Source organism: Galeopterus variegatus, unplaced genomic scaffold, assembly GCF_000696425.1.
Source record: "Galeopterus variegatus unplaced genomic scaffold, G_variegatus-3.0.2 Scaffold4677, whole genome shotgun sequence".
Lineage (NCBI taxonomy): Eukaryota > Metazoa > Chordata > Mammalia > Dermoptera > Cynocephalidae > Galeopterus > Galeopterus variegatus.
The window spans coordinates 124,852-148,198 of NW_007730788.1; the positions used below are offsets into that span (position 1 = coordinate 124,852).

Here is a 23,347-nt window from a genome sequence, read left to right on the forward strand (position 1 = left end):
AGGAAGCTTTCTTTTTGGTTACTCCTTTGTCAACCAGCAAAGCCAAAGGCATATGTTTTAAAATATAATCTAGAAAGATAGTGGTCCACGGAGGAGGGCCCGAAAATTATCATACACTGTTGTAAAAACTGGCATCAAATCCAGGAGCTGGTCAAAGCTCTGGCCTCACGACCCAGACTTGGGAACACGGAAGTGGGGAGTTCTGTAAGATAGTGGTCCACGGAGGAGGGCCCGAAAATTATCATACACTGTTGTCAAAACTGGCATCAAATCCATGAGCTGGTCAAAGCTCTGGCCTCACGACCCAGACTTGGGAACACGGAAGTGGGGAGTTCTGTTTTTTGCCATATCAGCTTGGTGTTCAATCTTGCTGATGGTGTCAAGACCAGACCATGGGAAAAAAGGAAGTCACGCTGTCAACAGAAGCATTGTCAGGATATTTGTGGATGTCTGTGTGTAGAGTGGCATTGGTTTGTGTCCTTCTCCCAGTAAGTCAGTGACAGAAAAGGACCTAAGCACACATTGAGAAATTTCCAATCAGCAAATATTTATTTGTTGAATGCTTGTTTTGTATTAACCACTTCCCACTCACATTTATATGTATATATTTATATTTTAATTGTAAGAGGCCATATGTAAATGTAAGTCTAATTTATATATTCATAATAGTCCTTCTTGCAGCAGATGTAAGTTAGCTGATCAGGGGTGGGGGGTATGTTTCCTGCCAGTCGAGATTCAGGGCTCCTTTCTGCAGGCCAGTGACTCACCTGTAAGAGACAGATGCTGGGGAGAGGAGGGCCTATTTCCTGAGTGCCTGCTCTGCTCTTTCCTTCCTGCTAATCCTCACAACAGCCTTGGGAGATGGGTATGCTTATTATCCATCACTTATCTATGGGGTAACTATGGCTCAGAGAGGTTATTTAACTTGCCCAAGGTAGTAAGCGGCAATTTGGCCATTGAAACTTTGCTTGTTTGACTCTGAAACTTATCATAACTACCATCTTCAACTCCACATTGAAAAAAGGGACACTCAAGGAAGCTCAGTAGGAAAACTTATGAATATGGAGACTAATTCTGCCATGAGGCGTACATACTCCAAGGGCATTTATCTACACAGACCATCCTCTTTTCATTGGAATTAACTGTGGGGGCAATAAACTCCTGGGTGATTCAGCCAGCGTGGCAGGAGGAAGAGGGCTTTGGGCACAGTTTGGGGGCCACATGAGTGTCACAAGAGCTGCCCTAGTCTGGGTCAGGGACATTATTCCCAGTGTGACAAGCTGAAGGTCATCCAAGGAGCCCCGTCCTCAAGCGGCAGCCAGGGTCATTCTCCATGCATCCTCTGGGAAGCTTGTTCCTGGACCTTGGAAGCTAATTACACAGAGAGGTAACCTGTGGAAGACCCCTGCTTCCCCTCCTCCTGGGCCCTCCAGTGTTTTGTTTTGTTGCTGGGTGGAATCTCTGCAGGGAACTGAAGTGTAAATTTTGTGGTCAGCATGGAGTTTCTTCAGTAGGAAGCAGGGATCAGCAGCTGGACCATCCTGCCTCTGTCAGCATGTATGCTGGCCTGTTAGCTTTGACAAAGAGAAGTACTTTGAGCTCTTTAAATAAATAAAATAAATAAACAAACAAATAAATAAACTGCAATTATCCTTTTCCAAGCTGCTAATATGTATATGATAAGGTCAGATTTAGAAGGAAAAAAAAAAATCCTTTAATGACAGATTCTTCTGGGTCCGGGCCTAGACAGAGCGGGCATTGTTTGGGTGAACTAGAGGAAGAAACCAGAGACAGCTCTGGGCAAAGGAATTGCTTTTCTTTGGCCCAGATTGGTATTATTTCTGCTGGATAAATTGTGAGATCAGAGCCTGAACTTCTTCCACGTTACACTTTAACTCATTCCTCTTTCTTGAGTTTACTGTGCAAAGTGTTGACTTTAAGATCCTTGAATGCCTTTCTCAATTTGAGAGCCCTCCGGGCATGTTGTGGCCTCCGCTGTGATCTCTCTCCTGCTGTAAGGGACACTGCCTATAAACCTGGTCAAGCGGAGGTTTTCCAAGGCTCCTGGTTTTCATTTAGGGTTATTAGCACCGAGCAGACTTATCTTCCTGGCTTTATAGCATAATGGCCTGCAGATGTCTGTGGGCTAACTTAAGCCTGCAACGCCCCCCCACAAGTGGACCACCCCTTCACTCTCTCCCTTGTCCCAGCCGCGGCAGCCTTAGAAATGCAAACCCAGGCAAGCTGCTGCCGGCATTCTTGGACTTCAGAGCCGAGATGGTCTGCTTCAAAACGTGGCTTTTAAGAAACACGCAGACACACACGCATGTTTGTTTAGACAGAACCATGTGGGACATGGGGCTTTGCCTGTTAGTAAGAAACATTTCTTCAGGGTTTCCTACGGTGCTGTGATTTGTACTTCGATGCTTGCACATTTCCTGTTGGATGGCTTCACTGAAGATGGCAAGTGGCCCTCTCAGATCACGTCTGGGAGGGTTATTTGTGGTCATCAGCTTCTGGGGGCAGGGGACACTCTTGGCCTCTCCTTCTGTAGATCCTATGGAAACTCCCCCTTCCCACACCATGACTTCTCTGCAGGATGACTCGGTAAAGAAAAGGGTAAGGAAAGAATGTTAAAGTGAGCCCCTGGATATGTGTGATCCCTGTTCTGATATGGATTTTGCTACAGGATGTGAAGACAAAGCATCTCTTTTGTCATCCACAATAAGGGCATTGGGAGGTGAGCCTCCCCAAGGAGACTGTGCAGATAAAGGGAACTAAGAGTGGGTCAGAAAGAGTGCGTCAGATCCCAGAGGATGGTACTTTTCTGACTCAGGAAGTTTGGTATCTTTGTGAGGAACTGTGCCACGTGCACATTGATGTACAGCTTCAGTTTGTACAACAAATATTCTTGAACCAGTGCTGCCTGTGTTAACATGTGATGAACTTAATGATGCATGAAAAGTAAGCACAGGAGCTGGTGTGTCCCAGGTGGGGAGTACTCTGGTTGGTCGAGGGCTGCCTTTTAGGGAAAAGGATGGCTTCAGCTGATATATATATATATATATATATATATATATATATATATATGTATATGTATATGTATATATATATATATATATATATATATATATATATATATGTATATATATATATATATGTATATATATATATATGTATGTATATGTATATATATGTATATATATATATGTATGTATATGTATGTATGTATGTATTTATTTATTTTCCCTGCAGTTTTTAGAAGGTTCAGGACCTTGGGTATGTATGTATGTATGTATGTATTTATTTATTTTCCCTGCAGTTTTTAGAAGGTTCAGGACCTTGGAATTCTAGATTTACTAGGTAAACTGTTGAATCCTGTTTGTGAAGCTCAGGAGTCTACAGGTCTTCTGGTCGGCTGCAGAGGGGGCAGTTTCCACATGGCCATGTGTTCCAGCTAGACATATTCATTACCTGTTCCTCTAAGGAAAGACTCTTTTATGTGAGCTTCTTAGGAGAGGAGTGTTAAATATTTAGTATGTATTTGGGCAGAGAGTTTTAAGGTAAGTATGTTAGAATTTCAGCCAGTTATACCTGTGTAAAAACAAAACAGAACCTCCATTAGAAATGGAAATTAAACTTTATCCATTTTGAACTTCAACATGTCAAAACATTATCACACTAGTCCAAGTGGATGTTTTGTTAGCACTGAACTTAGAAAAAATTTTAAATGGTGACATTTGGCCAAGGCAAGTAATACTAAAGGTGTGGTCTTCAACCATCTACTAGAGACCCCCTGATCAAACTAGGACTACATTTTTTTTCTTTCAATACTTTAAGACCAAGTGTCCTCAGGAAGCTGGGATAAAACAGTCACAGTTCTTTCTTGTGACCGTGGTCCTTTCCAGTGACTACATTTCCCTATTGTCTGTTTCAGAAACTGTCTGGCCGGAAGATAAATCCAGTTCTACGGATGTTTGGTCAGTCCATATCAGGAGGTATTGATATGGATGGAAATGGTTATCCTGGTAAGCTGTTTTTCTTTAAAGGCACATGGGATAAACAAAGATAAATGCATGAGGTAGGATAATTTCCAGTCTGGTTAGCTGTCGTTACATCCATTTAGCATTAAGACAATTTACACAATAGAATGGGGTGTTTTGCCTAGTGTTTGATTTCAAGGTGAAAATAGCATTGTGGCTTATTTTTGGTTTAAAAATGACGTACTCTGAAGGGCTTAAGTACCAGGAGGATGGATTTTCACAGTGATTTCTGTAGCAGCAATTCTTTTAATAAAGAAGAAAAAAGTACTGTCCGTATTTAAAATGGTGACCAGTAAAACCTCATTTTTAAAAAATATTTGACTATATTCAGAAGCTTCTCACTCTTGAGGGAAAAAGAGTGGCACTTTACTCACCCCCACCCCCTACCTCCAAAAGAAAATTATTGAGGGAAAGATCTGGGCCAAAAAGAAAACCATGTCTTCTTGATTATGGACAAAACAGACCTTCACCATTCAAGGCTGACTGGTTTGTCTTCAGAGTTGATTAATGCCTTGTAGTGGTTGAGGCTAATTAAATAAAAATGTACAATTTCAAACCCCAACCCCAAGTGATATCTGGTTTAGGTCAAATTGACTGGGCGGCAGAGTAGTGTCATTCTTTGGGGTGTTTGAAGAGATGGAGTGGGGTAAGGTGAGGAAACAAAGATCAGAATTTGAAAAAATCCAGAATCATCATGGACTTTAGAAAACATTCCCTGAATGTATACTCATTTTGCTTTTGAGATTTTCTACTTAAAATCTGAGTAAACTAATGCAGTCCTATACAAGGACATCAAATCTTATAGTTTCATATGAACAAGAATTTCGAATATCCCTCATGACTTTACAGAGCCAGGAGGATGAGTGGGAACAGAGGGGGTCAGTGTTGAAGCTTTTGTCCTGAGATAGACCATTTTGGGTCTTTTTAAGTTTGAGAAAGTAGTTCTTATTCTGAGCAATTCATGGCCATCCCTTATGTGGGCATAGCACTTTATGCAAAATGCCTCCACATGCAATGTACACCTCACAGTGACCCCAGTAGGTAGGTAGGGATGGGGGTCTTGTCCACATTTTATAGACAAGGAGGTACTGAGCCTCAGAGAGGTGGAGAGACTTACCGGAGCCTGCAGTGGTGGTCAGGGACCTACGCTTCCCAGTGGTTCAGCTGCTTCTCTGTAAATGGATGGTGAGCAGGTGTGTTCCCGTTTCACAATGGATCTGAATTTCTTATCTTGCATTTTTCAAAAAAGAAATGACAAATTCATTAGGCTCTTTTGTTTTCACACATCCAGTCAATTTAAAAAAGACTATTGAAGGCCGGCCCGGTGGCGCACTGCTATAGTGCACCGCTTGGGAAGTGTGGCGGCGCTCCCGCCGAGGGTTCGGATCCCACATACAGACTGGTTCCCGCTCACTGGCTGAGCGAGGCGTGGGAGCAACACCGAGGGTTGCGATCCCGTTGCTGGTCCCGGTCCGGTACGGGGGCAACACTGAGGGTTGCGATCCGTTGCTGGTCACGAAAAGACAAAAAGGAAAAAAAAAATTATTAAAAAGAACAACAAAACCAAAGTCATGGCAAAAAAAAACCCCAATGTGTTGTGTATCATTTTTATTCTTGGGACCAGTTTTATTATTTTTGGAACTATTACAAGACTTCTGTTAAACATGTTGAATGTTAAGAGGAAACAGACTCTTGGCAAATGTGGAAAACCAATTACAGTAAACGTCCCTGCTAGAGCTAGAGAAACACAAGACTATTGAAGAACACCAAAGTTAATAAACACACTCAAGTGCAGAAATTTTAGGAGCACTATTTGGATTTGCTGTTTGTTTTTCCTTAGTAAGGGCATCCTACAGATGCTCTCATTTAGTGACATACAGATTCACGTTCTCTTGGGCTCAGATGCTTGGTTCTGGGAAGTAGTGACGGGAACACCAGGATTAAGGGCTTCATATTGGGGGAGAAGAAAGTCAGAGAGCTATTGGGTGAGTGAATAGTTCCTAAATTAAAGCTGTTTGGGAATAAACACTACCAGCTAAACCAGTGTCTCTGTTTGTAGTTTACCAAGTATTTTCATGAATTTTCTGATTTAAATATCTGATTTAATAGATTTAATAAATATTTAAACAATTAATATATTTAATGAGTACTTAAATATTTATTATATGTAATGAGTAATAAATATTTTCTGATTTAAATATTAGCAGCTTTTGAAAAAGGTATTGGGGATAATTATCTCCGTTTTACAGACAAGGACTCTGTGAGACACTTGAGGTCACACAGAGTGAGGGGTGGAGGGTGGTAATTCACGTGTTCTATAGAACCTAGAGCATTTTTCAGGAGTGATTTAATTCTAGGAATCTCTCTCTCTAATTCACTGTGTTCAAAAGAAACAAAATGTGAGCCACATATGTAATTACAAATGTTCTAGTAACCACGTAAATAAGATGAAAAGAAACAAGTGAAGAGAATTTTAGTAATGTTTTATTTAGCCCAATATAGCCAACATATCATTTCAATGTATTATGTGTATATATAAATTATTAAGGAGATAGTTAATTTTTTTGTATTAGATCTTTGAAATCTGGTGTGTATTTTACACTTAAAGCACATCTGAATTCAGACCAACCACACTTCAGGGCCTCAGTAGCCACGTGTGGTGATTGGCTGCCATCTGGGGCTTGTCTCTCTCATTCCTACAAAATGATTCCATAGCCCAGACTGTGGGTGTCAGGGGGCTCCCTGACCTCACGGCTGGCCTTCCATCGCTGTGGAGCACCATGCCGGGGGTGGTGGGGATGGGCTTCAACATGTTTCTGAACACTGTGAACTTATCATTTTCAGATGTCACTATTGGAGCCTTCATGTCCGACAGTGTGGTTCTTGTAAGGTGAGATGCCTCACTCTTGCTCCTTGGATTGCATTCTTCCTGGGTGAGGGATGGAATTTGGTATAGGAGGCACAGGCAAGTTATTCACCATTAGTCAGCTCTTCCCTCTGTCCTGTTTCTTGCAGGCTGGAAGTGCATAGCGAGTGGGAATGTTACTTTTATTTCCTCATTCTTATTATCCTCTATCCCAGAGTTTCCAGACGGTGGGCCTTGAATGGTGTGAGATGATAGCATCTCTGGAGCTTCCAGGCAAGGCTTGGGTGGCTTACCCTTTAAGTTCTAGGGCTGTTTGTCTTTGGCCACCAACAGTCCTTTTTGTTAATGTGCTCTGTAAGCCCTATAAATATGGGTATTAACATTTCCTGTGGGTGCCATGACACTCAAAGAGCTGGGAGGCACTGTCCATCCCATCTTTTCGCACCTACACCCTGCATCCTCACCTCCAGGCAGTCCCCATCCCCCTAGGAAGTGGGAGCCTCTTGCCTGTTGGGCAGCACTACATTCCCTGGTGGCAGCAGAGGCTGTGAGTACAGGCTCTTGCTGAAGCTCATGCAGTCTGGATTTCTCCTACAAAGGCTGGGGGCCGCCATCACCACTCACAAACCATCTCCAAGTATTTCTGTCTGTATGAGTCAGAGGAGGCAGGACTACACTTTGGAGTAGAAGCCAACTCTTAGGTTTTGTTAATAACCTGATGGCAGAACTTTCTAAAATAGTCTAGTGGGATCTTAGAGCTGGAAGGGATCCCAGAGGCCATGTGGTTGCACACACCAGATTCTTCTCATTTAGCAGTGCTCTCTACTGCGGTGCACTCGGCTTCTCCCTGAACAAGGTACCCCGTGGTGGAGGCTTAGTAACGTTGAAGAGAACCAGTTAACCCCCCCCCCCATGACTCTAAATATTGAATTGTTAATGAGGCAGAATGACCTTGAGGTTGAGTGTGAACTCGGAGCCAGGTGGCCTGGTTCACACCCTGACCCTGCCCTTATGAGGTGAGTTTCCTGGGCAAGCCCCATGACCTGTTTTAGGATTCTCCTCTGTAAACGGGATAACAATAATACTTACCTCATTGGATTCTGATAAGAACATATAAAATGCTTAGAACAGTGCCTGGCTTAAATGCTCCATAAACGTTAGCAATTCTTATGTAAATTGGGTTAAATTTGCCTCCCCCAAATTCTGCTTCCTTTTCTAGTATCTTCTACTTAGCAGCCCTTCTGTATCTGAAGGTGGCAATCCTGTCCCTCAGGAGGTACCTTCACTAGGCTAAAACCTCCCTGTTCTTTGAATTATCCCCCTGTGACTGGATTTTCGCTTTATTGCCCCTTCCTCTGGCTTGATCCTTCCCTCTTGGGTAGAAGAACTTGCGTGGCTCCAGGTGACTGTGGTTGGCCTGTGAAGCTGGTAGCTCTACCTGGTGCTTCCCTGGTGTTGTTTTCACTCTCTTCACCATTATGAGCAGCTTACTCTGGTTTGTCAGGATTCCTCTCAAATAAAACACGTTCCTTGGCTTCTCATAGTTGAAAATGGGCCCTCTAAAAACCAGGAGGCTCTGTCTTAACGTCCATCATGTAGGTTCTGTTTTCTCACCATTCTTGCATTTTATAATCTTCCAGCTGTGAGCTGCAGCCCAAAGGGGCTTTTCTTTTCCTCTCCTGCGTGGTGAATTGCTCACATATGTATGTAAGTGTAAAGTGAGGTGGTTACTCAGTAGACAGGAGACCCCAGGCTCCAGCCTGGGCTGGAGGGTTGAACCCGATGAGGGACAAATGTGAAGTTGGGGAGAGCCCATACTGAGAGCAGGGGTCTAGGAGAGGAGCCCAAGATGAGGCCTCCGCCTGGACGAGGAGGCCCGGGAAGAGCGGACAGGCTGTGTCACTGCAGGAGGACCGTGTGGGGATGATGCGATCACAAGAATCCATTAATTCCTTCATTCAGTCAGCTAATCCGTATCCACCTGCTGAGATGCACCTATGCCTTGGATCCTGGGGACTCGGAGGGGAACATGACCTAGACCCTGACCTTAGATTCTAGCCAGGGAACCATACATAAGTAAATAATAATATGACTGTTCGGTAAGCACCTCCATATGCCAGGCACTGTTTAAGCACTTTACGTGTATTCATTCTTTGTTGTTTTCTTTTTGTATTGAGGTGTAATTTGCATACAATAAAATGCACCAACTTGAATATATGGCTCAGTGAGTTTTGGCCACTGTATACACCTGTGTAACTACCACCCCTGTCAAGGTAAAGAGCATTTCTACCACCCCAGTTTCCTGTGCCTCTTTCTAATCCAATTCTTGATAGACAACCACTGTTCTGATTCTGTCACCATAGATCAATTTTGCCCATTCTAGAATTCACATAAATGGAATCATACAGCATGTACTCTTTGGTTTCTGGTGTCTTTCACACAATATGATATTTCTGAGATTCATCATTGTGCTATGTAGTTTTTCCCCTTAGTGAGGAGCATTCCATTGACTGAATATACAAGAGACTGTTCATTGTTCTCTTGTTGACAGAATATGCATTAACTCTTAGTCTTTTTAACAACTCTGTGATGTAGGTATTGTTATCCCCACTCTATGGCGGAGGAGACCAAAGGACATGCAGGTTTTATTAATTTTAAAAAGAAGATAATTCTAGATGGTGATAAGTGCTGTGAACAATCAAGGTTACATGGTGGGGCGACCATGTCAAGTTCAGCAGAGAGGCCAAGCAGGGTGAGGCCTGGGCCTTGTTGGTGGCGGCAGTGAGAGGTCGGTGGGGCCCTCACCTGGTGCAGCTCTAGAGAAGTGACAAGTGCAGGAGGCAGATGGCTGGGGGTGGGCAAGGGAGGAAAAGCAAGAAAATAGAGAATCTTGACCGCCTTTTCAGAAGCTTGGCTGCAAAGGAGCAAATGGGGTTGGCAGGTGGTTCAGAGAGGGTGTTTTAAGGACAGGAGGCTCTGGACCCGTGATTAAGCCAAGAATGCCTTTGAGAACTTCCTTGGTCTCCCAAGTTCCGTACCCTCCTGGAAGGGAGCAGAGGTGGTCACCCTCATCCACATGAACCCTGGTGCCCTGACCCCATTCCTACCCTTGGGGCCTGGAAAGATTGGAGAGACTAGAAGGAGGAGGGAGGCTGCTGCAGGGGGGACGAGGTTGAGGAGAGAGATGGAATCTGGCACACAGGCTGGGAGGCCAGGGGGGCTTCATCTTCTGAGCCAGGTACAAGATAGGAATAGGGTTGGGGCGAGGTTCAGTTTGGGATGTAGAAGAAGGTGATGCTGAGGGTGACCAGCCCTGGGCTATTCTAGTAGAGCAGGGAAGGTTTCACACACAAGCTGTGGACTGCAGGGAGGGACAGGGAGAGGGACTGGTGAGCATGTCTGAGGGGCCAGGCAGGTTGGACATCTGTAGTGGCATCAGTTGTTAAGATGTGGGATGTGGCTGAACGGCAGTGAGCAAGGCCTGGAGGGTTTGGCTGACAAAGCTAAGTTGGGGCACAGCATGGCTTAGCTGGCAGGCAAATTAGTTAGATTTTGAGTTACCTCAGGTTTGGTAACAGAAAAGGGGGTGATGGACCGTGCATTTGCATGTACACATACCCATAGACACATAGTCCAGAGGTGTGTGGATTAGGAATGCTTTGGGTTGCAGCTAAGAGAAAACCTTAGCTCCTTGGAGGTAGGTGGCTCTAGGGCTGGTTTAGCAGCCTGACAATGTCACCAAGGGTGCAGACTCTCTTTCTGTCCACTTGTCTCTACCTGCAAGCAGCACTAACCCTGCAAAAGGCCAGGGTAGTTTAAGCAACATCATGTAAAAGGGCATCCTGACTAGTTTTATTATTTACCAGGAAGTGAGGTATCAGGATTTGAACTGTCAGCCATCAGAAAGAAGTGTTCTAGGGGCGAGCTTCTTTTAAAGTCTTGAAAGCATTTGCACAGCTGTCCTTGGGTGCCCTTTGCTTTTGTCCCAGAGGTTGGCACATTTGCAGGCGGGACTGTGAAAGGCAGTCCTCCCCACCCTGCGGGAGTGTGGGCTGGCCTGGCGCTGCCCTCAGGAAGTTTGCTTCTCTCGGATTAGCTCAGCACGGCAGGTCCCGTGTCAGGGTGAGAGGCGCCTGCTGCTATGCCAGGGAAGGTCACAGGAAGTGATCAGAGAAGCTTATGAAAGATTTCTGGGCTTTTCCTTGTCCAAAAACAATAGTTGAAATTGAAACAAAAAGGCTTGAGGGAACTGATCTGACAGATGTTGGAGGGAGATGTGCCTGTGAGGGTCCCTTCAGCCATTTCAAAGGATCCAATTTTCACAGCCTCATCGAGGCCATTCTGTCTGGTCTGTTCACTTCTGCTTTCTGTCACCTCACATCTTCTGAAGAGCTCTCCTGCCCCTGGGGATGATGGGAGAGGCTGGGCTTTTCTTTTGTATGATGACCAGGCAGGACAGGAACTGGGTGAGGCAGGGACAGCTTTCCCTGGTACCTCTGTCCATTTGTGGAACTTTGGGCACGTCTGTGGTTTTCAATTCCCTGGGCTGGAGTAAGGTTTGCTCCTGTTAACAATGGTGTTTGCACATCTGCTGTCCTGGTAACGTGAGGATGAACTTGCCAGGATCCTAGCCCTTGTGGGGGCAGCAGGCTGGTGGAGCAGGTTTGGAAATGGACAATGACTGTTCACCTCCAGTGGGGAGTCAGAGGCGTATGTACAGAGCTGAACCTCAGAGAGGGAGGTCACCCAACTGCCAAGGGTACTGGGGAAGGCTTCCTGGAGAGGGGATAGTAGAGGTGGCTGTGAAAGGGCCAATGCGGCTTTATAGAGTATCCATTGGCACCTGTGCTATCACATTGACCAGGGGTAAACTATCCACTTTCTAAGTTCTTTCTAGTATCTTCCAGGGATGAACCCAGAGCAAAATTGAAAGTCCAGCATGTTGGGTTTCTTTCAGGCACCTCTGTTGCCTGACTTTTATTCATTTGACTGCTGGACCTGCTCTGGGAGTGCCACATTCTATCGCACCTGTCACCACTGCCCTTGTGTTGACCCACACCTCCCAGCACTAGTGGCAGTGGTGGGGTCCCCTCACCCCATCTGTGCCTTGTGTCTCCTCACTTCCTGTTTTCACCCAGGTTTTTCTTTAGTGCTTTCTTCTCTTGGAGTTGGTGTCGGTCACCATTCCCATCTGCCATTTCACCCTGGGTGCTCTTTGAGGGATCATTGTACACAAGTGAGGTCATTGTTCTCAAGCCGCTAATGCTCCTTAATCTTGTTATGTCACCCCAGCAACATGAAGGCTGAGACTCCTGAGAGGTAAAAGGGCCTCTTTGTGAAGACTGGAGGGGAGAAAGTTAAGCTGAAGCTTAGGTGACACCTTTCTGAGCAGATGTTTGCAGTGAGAACAGAGTGGTGTGATTCACTGTCGGCTTTTGTCTCACCGCCCCAGGGGAGTCCACGGAAGCTGTCCATCCATCAGGCACTGGGGGATGGTCCACGTCAGGGAGAAGACCATGGATATTTATTAAGTTTCACTTGGTCCTGAGGCTGGGCAGGTTTATTTCTTCTGCTCTGAAGTGCTTTGCTATTATCAGCTGGGACTCCATTAATTAAGATCTTTTAGAAAAATATTAAATGAGTTGATTGAAGGAGGAAGTTTGACTGGCTGGAAGGGATTGGAACTTTGCAGTTCATGCTTCTAATGGCAGTAAACACTTTGGGAGAATCCCTGAATGTGCTTTGACTCCTCAAATCATGGCATCCTGTATAGGAACTTCTCTTAAATACATTTATGTCTTCCTAATAAAATGGAAATTGGAACTTAATTGGTGAAATTTTAGATAATCACTCAGCATCTGGTGGTTCATTTATGGCTTCAACCAGATGTGTTTTATTAACAACTAACTTGCCTTTATTAGTGGGAAGCTAACCATTAGGAAATACGCCACTTCTAAAACCAGAAAAAGTACTTACAGAACACACTGGCCCTTCCCTCTTCGGTTATTTCATGCTTTAATTAAATGCTGGGTTGAAGGCCTGGGATTTATCCTGTCTGCGTTCTTGTTTGGTTCCAAGAGCTGCTCCTTAACATGACTCAGCCACTTCCTCTCTTGCCCTGCAGAGCGAAACCCGTCATCACGGTGGACGTCTCCATCTTCCTCCCAGGCTCCATCAACATCACGGCGCCTCAGTGTCACGATGGACAGCAGCCTGTGAACTGCCTGAATGTCACTGCCTGCTTTAGCTTCCATGGCAAACATGTTCCGGGAGAAATTGGTAATAAGCCACTAGGTCAGGGCTCAGGATAACCCTCTCAGCTGGAGTGGGCTTACGGGATGTTTCTGAAATTCCGCCTGGCTGTGCCTCCCAGTTGGTTTTGCAGGCAGCAGGCCCACAGGCTGGACCTTTCCCTCTGATGTTCCTCCCCTTCCTGCTTATCAGCATGTTCCCCATTTCACACAACCTCCAGCTCTAGGACAAATAATGTTGGACCCCAAGCGTCCTTTCCCCAGGCTGAAACCTCACTCACTGGATCACGGGTGGGACAGTACTGTGGGACTGGTGGAAATATAGTGCCTGAAGCCTGGCCTGTGTAGAATGTCCCATAAATAAAAGTGATGGGACTCTGGAGGCTCCCCACTGAGCTTGCGGCATCAGCCAATGTCAGGCGCTTATACCATTTACAGTGGAATCGGAGAACAAGGATGAATGGTGGGATCAGGATGCCGAATTTTACAAAGGCTTGGGTTTCTAAAAGAGGGGATGCTGCTCTGGCAGCTCAGAGAATTGAGATGAGGTAGGCATTGCCCTGAGAGATGTAGCCGTCCCTGCCATTTCTCTGATTGGGAAAGGTTGACTTGCTAGCTGAGCTCCAGAGACTGTGTTAAGTGCCAGAACAAGATAGGGTCAGTGTTGATTAGAATTCATTCACCTAAAGGAAATGAATCCAGAGCATTATACAGATTAATAGGTGCTTTGTTTTTACTTGAAAGGCTGATTGAATAATAGAGAGTAGAATTCCAGGCAATAAGGGCCTGGACTCACTGACCTTCTTAGACATTGTTAATGTCATGAGTGACTCCCCTTGCTATTCAAAGGGTAGTCCCTAGGCTAGCAGTATCAGCATCACCTGGGATCTTGTTAGAAACACAGAGTCTTGGGCCCCTCTCTGGACCTCTGAATCAGAATCTGAATTTTAACAAGGTCCCTGCAAGGTTCACGTGCACATTTAAGTTTGAGAAGCATTGCTGTGCAACAGACGTGTGTGCACACACACCCAGACATGCAGAAACATACCTACATGTGCCAGTTCATTCCTCAGCTGCACCTTGAGTGTTCTGCCTTATTTAACAATATGCTAATCCTTCTTGCTGACTGTCTCATTGGCAAATTATCTTGATCTTCATGTCGACTGAATAAGCTCGACAATTAAACCTTGTGCTTATTTATATAGATTTTTTTTCTTTCAAAAGAGCTTAGAAATTTCAGCATTGACTATAACCATGCAACAAACTTAGGAACTGGTTAGTGAGGGAGGATCAACAAAGTTTTGTGTATAGCCCAGTGAGTAAAACAAACTCGCTTAACATTATATAGCTATTGGTGAAGCCAGGAGTTGAATTCCGTTCTGATTATATTTAGCTTTGCTTTCCAACAAGTATTTCTCACCACCTCCCTGATTGTTTAAGACACCACAGTCTTAAGGAAAAAAGCTTTTTGATGGTCCGGGGACTTGTGTGTCTTCCACCTTATTAGATAGTGTGTCCTACATCAAATACCAGCTTGTGATGTAGTTGGACTCCATTAAAAAACATTTTTAAAGAATGATTGAATTGAAGATGAATTTGGTGTGCATAAAAATAAGCAGAACTATTCTAGAAGCCAAAGAAAAAGCAAGCAATTAATAGTTCATGTATGTGTTCATGTGACAGTCCTGCCCTCATGGAGCTTCTAATGGGAGTTACAAAGAGTTTCCGCTGTTTGATCTTGAAGCGGTGCGCACAGCTTTCAGACTCTTCGTCACTGTTGTGGTGAAAGTGAAGGCACACTGGTATAGCGGGAACAGAGGAGAAGAATCCAAGATTCAGATCTGAGCAAGAGTGGTGTCAGAGCGTAGGACAAGTGGAGGGCCAGACCTGATTTGAAGGCTCCTGGGCTGACTGAGGAGGAGATGTGGGTGCCTCTTGACGCTGTTCCCCATCAGTGGCCCTTTCTGGTCCCCAGTCAGGCATCAACCTGTCACTGGCCACTAGGCAGAATGATAATGAATGTCTAGTCTTGGTCATGGCCCTTGGAGGTGTTGGGGTGTAAAGGCTGAGATAGGCTGTTGGATGACATGTAGCACTGTCCCTCATGGGCACTGGGGAGCAAGCTGCCAGTGTCCAACATTAGGTGGTGGCCATTCAGCACGAGTGCACCCTCCCTTTCACGTCGCTTCCTTATCCCCTCCTGCCACATGGGCTCATCGTTGAAATCAGACATCCCTTTACACTCTAAGGGGGTGCTTTCCCACATTTACTTAAGAATCAGCCTTAAAGGGGATGATAATTGGATAATTTTGATTTCAGCAGGGCAATGCAGAAAATTATCCATCCCTGGCATTTTTCTGTCACTTTTCTTGGCATCCAGGGCAATGAAAGATATCTCAGTCTTCACAGGAGGGGCAAAAATGCAGAAATGTGCCGAAAAATGAGCTCACAGTAGAATGGAGAGTTTTGGGGGTGGGGTGGGAAGTGAGTGGTGGTTACAGAAATATGGGAAGTGAAGCAGAGGTGAAAGGTAGCTTGCCAGGGAGCTGTGGGGGTCTGGCCGTGGGTGGGAGGTCCTGAAATTCAGCACAGAAGGAAGCCCCTTGGCTCTGCACGACTGGGAAGATCAGGTCTCTGGTCTCCAGATGAAAGAAGGGTGGGGGCACTTTCAGGGCAAAGACAGCCTCTGCTTTCCTCCAGGCTCAGCAGAGGGTGCTGGCTGGTTCAGTGTCACCTCCCCGGCCTCTGCATTAGGCACCCATAACTGGGGCTCAGGGTTACGAGCCTTCCTTACTGCCATTGCTGGCAGCTGCAGAGGAACTATGTTGAGGGTGGTTTTGTCCACGGAGTGCCTGGTGAACGAGTGTAGGCCCTGGGAAGGCCTTCTGGGCACCTTTCAGTGTCTGTGTGTCTTGGGCTGAGATTGTCAGCAGAATGGATGCATCTGGGCCATGCAGCTTGGACAGTGTAATGCACAGGTGCCATGGTGTGCTGGGTTCTTCTGAACAGCTGTCACATGACCTCGCTGAGGATGGCTTTGGGAGCCATAAGCAATTGATGTTACAGTCTTGTCCCTTTGGTTTCTTTTTCTCTCCTTTGGGACCTAGTGGGTCTACACCCTGTGCACAGAAAAGGAACATAAGTTGCTTCTTCATTTCCTACTTTAGCAATGGGAAACCACAGCTCCTGCTTGGCTATAGGAGTATTTAGGGCCAGCTGAATAACAAAGCCACTAGGGGGGCTACTGTAGCTTCTGGTAATACCATGGGAAGTCTAGCCTTTCTCTGTGGGGGTGAATCTGCCTTGGCCCCTGTAACAAACAGGGTTCAGTCAAGAAAATGGAAACCACATCAGTTATTTGACAGAGAATTTAACATTGGGCATTGGTTAAGCAGGTCATGGAGGATCTGGTAGTAATTGCAGGAAGCAGCACCACCTTCGGATCTGCACCAGTAGATCTCAAAGTTTGGTCCCAGACTAAATGCATCAGCATCACCTGAGGTCTTGTTAGAAACACACATTTTAATGGAATCAGAAACTCTGAGAGTGGGGCCCAGCAGCTGTGTTTTAAGAAGCCTCCAGGTGGCTTAGGTTTGAGAGCCACTGGTCAAGGTTATACTTGGGGTTAACTACTTCCTTGAGGTTATTAGCTTGGAGAAGAGACCCTGTAGAGCTGGGACCTAAACCTTTGAGGGGGACTGGCTGGTGCTGCTGTTGTCTCTGAGGGGGTACAATGGGGCTGGCTCTGGGAGCATGCAGGAAAAAACTGGAAATGAGAATTAACTGCTGTTGTGACCAGCTGCTGTGAAAAACTGTGCTGGGTTGAGCTGATAGGAATAGGGAGCAGGCAGGAAGGAGCAAGTCCCTTCTCCCTCCTCCAGCCTTGTAGCCTCCCTCAAGCTCTCCACATGGCCAAGCCTCATAGGGGGTCACTGGCACATCACAAATGAGACCTGAAGGGTCGCAGCCCCAGCATCACAGCAGAGTAGAGAAGGGCGGGTTTGGAGCTGAGAGATGACAGCTCCATAAACCAGCGCAGCAGCAAGTACCCAATTACACCGACTTACGGAAGATGCTGTTGAGTCATTCAGTCAACAAATAATTGTTAAGCTCTTACAAAGTGCCAGACACTATGCTCAGCCCTGGGCACAGAGCAGTGAACAGGACAGGCAGAGTCCTTGTCCTCATAGAGCTTGCATTCTAGCGGGAGGGAGGCAGACAATGAAGACGAAAAGCACTGGGTGCTCCCTTGCTTGCTCCTGCAGATGTGTGCGGAGCCGCTCTGGCAGCACTGTGCTCCATGCCGGGATGCAGACGCAGACTTCTTGCCTGTCAGTGGGTCCCCCAAGAACAGGTTTATAACATATTACATTAAGCAGTTTAAAACAAGAGTTCTGCCCATCCCAAATAGTATTATTGACCACTTCATTCTTGGCCTGGGGAGCAGCCTGTGGCTCCTTGGATCCTCCTGGTTGGCCTATGTAAGGGCGGGGAATGCTGCGCCCAGGAAGGCTTTGCCCCTCGCCCACAGGATGGGTGGTGCTTGTGCATACTTGTTGGCCAGACTTGAGCCTAGCTTGCTTGTCAGTCTCTTGAGGCTGGGAATCGAGCCGGCAATTCTGGACTCTCACCAGAGCACCAAACAAAAAACCAGGAAGGGATGAGCCCTAAGTGGTTGCATTTTGTATTTTGATCTAGTGCCCTGTGTTTCCATGGCTCCCACACAGCCTGAAAAAGCCATGAGCATGCAGTGGTACCTGCCCTGCTTCCGGATGAGCAGTTGCATACAGGTCCTGAGAGATGGCACCAGGTTTATCCACACCCATGGCAGAAATAGGGCTGAAAGCAGGCAACTTGACCCCAGACCCTTCCTCTGGATTTAGGGGTGCATTTCTGCTCTGGAGAGTGTTTGCGCACAGAGAACATTCTCTGAGCTCCTTCTGGTCTCTTGAGAATCATGGAGATGGAATAAGGAGTGAAGCCCATGTTATGTGAGGAATGGGTAACCTAGGCTAATAATTACTACCTCATTCCTGGGGGGTGGGGTAGGGGAAGAAAACTTAGGAAATCTGGTAAAATGGATGTATCCCTTTTTCCCTCTCTCCTGGGAAACTCTAAGGGAAGCTCAGAGTAACTCTGGAAGGAGAATTTATTAGTAGAATTTCACAGCTGAAATCTTGTTCTGATGGAGAGTGGGAATGAATCAAAATTCTCTGGGAGAGACCAGAGCCAGAGTTGATGTGAGACAGCTGGCTCCCTCCTGGCCCAGGCCAGTGTGGGGGGCCCTCGGGAACCAGCTGGGGGCAGGGAAAGGAGGTGGCTGAAAGCATTACTTGGGTCTGATCAGCTTTTCCATCAACATGACATCATTCGACATGGCATGGACACAAGCTGCCAGAAGGAAAAACCTGAAGATGTGAAATGTGGAGTTGGAGCAGGCCCTAATCAGAACCAGCACCCTTCCCAGGATGGGAGCTGGCTTGCATTAGGGGCGGCTTCCCGCTCATATCAGCGGCTAGGCCGGCCGAGGCACCCACCCTCCCAGGGCCAGGCTGCTGAACCTAGCGAGCTGATTGGCTGCTCGGCTGACACGTCCTCTGCTTCTTTGGGGCTCCCTTTCCAACACGCTTGGGGTGGGCGCTGTTTCAAACTACCAGGCAAGCTCAGGGTTTCAGAATGGTCTGTGTTTCTTCTTGCCACTCAGACAGGGTTTCTCATTATGAATCTTGCTTTCTTGTAGAAGAGAGAGTCTGATATAGAGCTGACTTCATTTTGGGTAATTTAAAATGTCAAAATAAATTTTAAATCAAGGAGAAGCACTACATAGGCAGCTCTAGAGATGAAATGCTTCCAAAATGATTGTGCTTGTTGGATTAGATAATTTGGTCTGAATGTGATTGTATATGTTAACATTTTAGAAAAGTCTTTTAGAAAAATCTGAGGGGTGAATGTGCTGGCATGCACTCGCCCTGCCTGGAGCAGAACAGCAAGATGCCTCATCCTCAGCTCACTTTCTGTGAACTGTGGGTTATTTCTCCCCTCCCTTGAGTAACAAGAGGAATATGCAAGGAGTCTTCAAAAAGTTCATGGAAGGATTCGTATTATTTTTTAATTCAATTTTTTCATGAACTTTTTGGAGTACCCTCATATATTGGGCCAATGATTCTGCAGTGAGATGGGGCTGTGGAGGACTAAAATTGGTTTGTACTCAGTGCAGTGCTTGGCACACATTGAAGGTTGAATTCATTCTCTTTTCCTGACTTGCTCTGTGTTCATTTGGGTTCTTCCAAAACCAGAGGCTGAGTCAAGGATCTGAGTGCACATTGTTGATTCAGGGGTAATCCCAGGAAGCACCAGTACTGAAACCGGACAGGGAGAGGAAGAGGAGGCAGCTATAGAAGTCAGGGTTCTCCAGAGAAACAGTACCAAGGGAGGGGGGAGAAAGAATGAGAGACTGAAATTGAGATTGGTTGATTGATTTTAAGGAATTGGCCCATGTGATTGTGGGGACTGGCAAGTCTGAATTCTGCAGGGCAGACCAGTTGGCTGGAGACCCAGGGAAGAGCTGATGTTACAGCTCAAGTCCAGAGGCATTCTAGAAGCAGAATTTCTTCTTTTTTGGGGACTCTCCGTCCTTTTCTCTTAAGGCCTTCAACTGAATGGATGAGGCTCACCCACACTATGGAGGGTGACCTGCCTCATTCAAAGCCTACTGATTTAAATGTCAATCTCATCTAAAAAAAAAAAAAATACCTTCACAATGACATCTGGACTGGTACTTGACCAAATATCTGGGTACTGTGGCCCAGCCAAGTTGACACCTAAAATTAACCATCACAGAGCCAAATAGAGCGTGTGTTGCTGAACAGGTTACCACTGGGGCAGCTGAAGCTTCATCCCACTGGGGAATCCTGAGAGTCAGTAGAACATGCCTCAGAGTTACCCACCCAAGGGGCAAGGGAGCTAGTGTTTTGCATGATGGAGGACTGCTCTGGGGACTTGAGATCCCTGGCACTCCTGCACTGCCCTGCACATGGGTAGAGCCACTAGAGAAAGCCCTCAGGAAAAGGGATGCAGGTGCTGGCAGTTGCAGGTTGGGCTGGACAGCAAAGAAATGGTAAATGCCAAGAGGATATGGGTGGGGGAGCGATACCATCTGCTCTATCTTCCTGTGTTCATTTCTACCCCACCTTTCTCTGAGCTCATCTAGCTCATCTCTGGCCACATAGCTTGATCCCGCGGTTCTATCCATTGTCACTCTTCCTGAGGGAAGGCAGCCCTAGTTCTCTCACCTGGGAGGAAGGCCAGGCAGGGGGCCACAGAGGATACCTGCTTGGCAGCTGCCATTACCACAGTGGTTTACCCAACTCCGGCCTCTGGCTTGTATTCCAGCAGTGCACACTCTAGCTGTGATCATGCCAAACACGACTTGGAAACTCACTTTATTTACACTTAATCCTTCTTACTTTTGGGCTGTTGCTCGGGGAAGTTGTGATCAGTATAAAGTAAATTGGCCAGAATTCAGCTCTAGATCTCTGTACTTGTTTGGATCTGTTGTCTGTGCATTCAAAAAAATGTGAACTTTTGGTCAAGCAATGTAAAAAAAATGCACCAAGAACCATTGTGGTAGGAGTAGTTGGGCACCAGGGATTCTGGACTCAGCTCTGCTGTGGATGGCTGTCTGGCCTGGAGCAAGTCTTGTTCCCTTCTGGGGCCTTACTTCCCCTTCTTAAAAATGAAGGTTTTGAGCTAGATGGTCTCTAGGATTGCCTTGAAGCTTTGACACTCTGTGAGTCTACCCCATTCTCTGCTGCTGTCCCCGTGGGAGTTGCCGTGTGACATTCATATAGGCTCCAGCATTTTCTGTGTTGAAGCACTTTCTCATGTGCATTCTTTTCTTCTTAATAATAATGTCTCCTGGGATTATCCAGGTCTCAGGTCCCCCCTGCTGCCCCAGCCTTGCTTTGGAAATCAGCTGTCTGCTGGAATAAACACGTTGAGGCAGACTTGCCCTTGCTGGCCGGGAATCCCCCAACTCAGCAAGGGCAGATCCCTGAGATGGCAGGGATTCAGGGAAGCCATTAGATGCGCCAGAACTATGCCCTGTGGCAGCTGCAGAGTGCCTGTCTAGGTCAGTTTCCTCCATCCCTGTCCATACTGCCCCTGGTGGCTGATCCCTTTAATGTTATTAAAAGGCAGAGCCATCCCTGCTGCTCAGCTTCACATACTTAAATGCTGGAGGCACAGGGTTGCTTTTTATTGGTGCAAAGGCCAAGGCTGCTAAGAGGCAGTTATGTGGAGATGGGGCCAGAGCTGGGTCATCTGCTTTCCCATTGCTCAGCCACCTGGCCTTATCACTTTAGGAATAGAGGTTCCTATTCTTTCACTTTAAAAATGCCATATTCCTCTGAATCCACAAAACAGTTAAAAAATAAAAAGGGTTATGTAGGGGCTGACCACTGGGACAGAAAAGCAGTGAAATAGATCTGTTGATACTAAAGCTATATTTACCTAATAAAACACCTTATTATGTTTTTATTTACAGTCTCTGAAATAATGGAGGTGAAACCTTTCAGGTTTATCAAGTATGCATTTGATATTGTGACCATCTTTTTTTTTTTTTTAAGTCCTAGATTGTTCACAGTAGTTCTGCCATCTGGCATTGCACATTCAGGTATAGAGGATGAGTTTTTAGGAGTGGACCTCAGTACAGGCCCCACTGTGGTCACAGTTTTGTGGAAAGGATAGACATTACAAAGAGCTTCATCACCACACGCGGCTGCCTGGGAATAAAGTCAACTCCGGGCTTCATCAGCACTCTGTGTGCATAAGCTCCATGAAGGCAGGGGTTTTGCCTGTGTTGTTCATGGCTGTGTCCCCTGTGCCTACAACAGTTCCTGGCATAGAGTTGGTGCTCAGGAATCCATGGATGGCACATGGTCCAGTAGATGTGGTGTTACAGAGCACCACTCAGCATTTGCGAGATGGGTTAGAAGGAGTGGAAGTGATCTCTCCCTTGTATTGGGCAGATATCACATTGCTTTATAGGAGTCAGTGTTACATGAAGCCTGGATAATTTTAGCAGCTTCTAGTAATGTTCTACATGTTTGTTATGATGTTTGCTTGTCAGAGCACTAACCCAGAGTGGTGGGTACAACTAATCGTTGATGTGCACATTGGTGGCTTGGTTGACACCTCAGGGCGACATGGGGTTTTAATCAGGGAGGTCCCCAAAGTTTGACACACACAGCGTCATTGGAAAGGCAGAGGGCATGCTGGTTATCTCTTGATTCTGTGAGCACCCTGGCTGCATGCTTCTCTATGAGAAGGTCATGACTGGGGCTACAGCCCTCTGTGCAGTGGAGGGCTAGGCGTCGAATGAGATATGTGTCAAATCCTGGGACGGGGTGGAGGTGGCCTTGTCACTATGTATCTGTCCTTGCTGACGTTTCAATCTCTCACTTACTGGCAGGTCTGAATTACGTTCTCACGGCTGATGTGGCCAAAAAGGAGAAAGGCCAGCTGCCCAGAGTCTACTTTGTGTTGCTGGGAGAGACTGTGGGTCAGGTCACAGAGAAGTTGCTGCTGGCCCACACGGAGGAAATGTGTCATCACTACACGGCCCATGTGAAGGTCAGTCCCCTCCATCTTTTTATCCTCAAACTTTGGTCTCTACAGATGTTTATTTGGAACTAGTGGAGATGAGTTATTGTGCAAATGTAAGCTCTTACTTCCAAACATTTATTTCACAAGGAGGAGAATATCCATTCTTCCCTTTTTAAAGTTGGAGTTTTTGGGGGGAGGTTTCTCATCTTCTTTGAGGCTCAGTGGTCTACTCAGAGGATAGCCCTAGAAGCATATGCCTCTGGGTCTGCGTTGATGCTGGATCACACTGCACCTGATGCCTTTCCCAATGGTCCATCACACATTTGCTCATAGTCATAGGTAAGGCATTTTAAAACTGGTTGGACTAGATTTTTCTCCCTTGATTACTTTCTATTTATTTTAGGAGTGCATTTTTTGGCTCCTTTTCCCTCTTTCTCAAAATAAACTTTCAAATGTTTTTCTCCTCTTGAAATGGTTTGTTAAATATACTTGGCTAATTTAGGAGGTCAGGCTCTGGTTAGCTAGAGTGGCCTCTGTGCAGGCGGGCATTGGCAGGGTGGGAGTTCTGGCAGTGCTTGATG

The 23,347-nt window shown here is 46.2% G+C and overlaps 1 protein-coding gene across 1 annotated transcript in view; it reads left to right on the forward strand.

Moving 5' to 3' along the window:
* The window catches only part of LOC103603565 (integrin alpha-9), a gene marked incomplete at its 3' end in the record, with an annotated part of 68,488 nt that extends 45,695 nt beyond the window's left edge, over positions 1–22,793 (forward strand). Inside the window, exons 11-14 of the mRNA XM_008588123.1 lie at positions 3,938–4,028; positions 6,888–6,933; positions 13,034–13,188; positions 22,633–22,793. Coding sequence (XP_008586345.1) covers positions 3,938–4,028; positions 6,888–6,933; positions 13,034–13,188; positions 22,633–22,793 — 453 coding nt within the window. The remainder of the gene's footprint in view (positions 1–3,937; positions 4,029–6,887; positions 6,934–13,033; positions 13,189–22,632) is intronic.
* Positions 22,794–23,347: the final 554 nt, after the last annotated feature.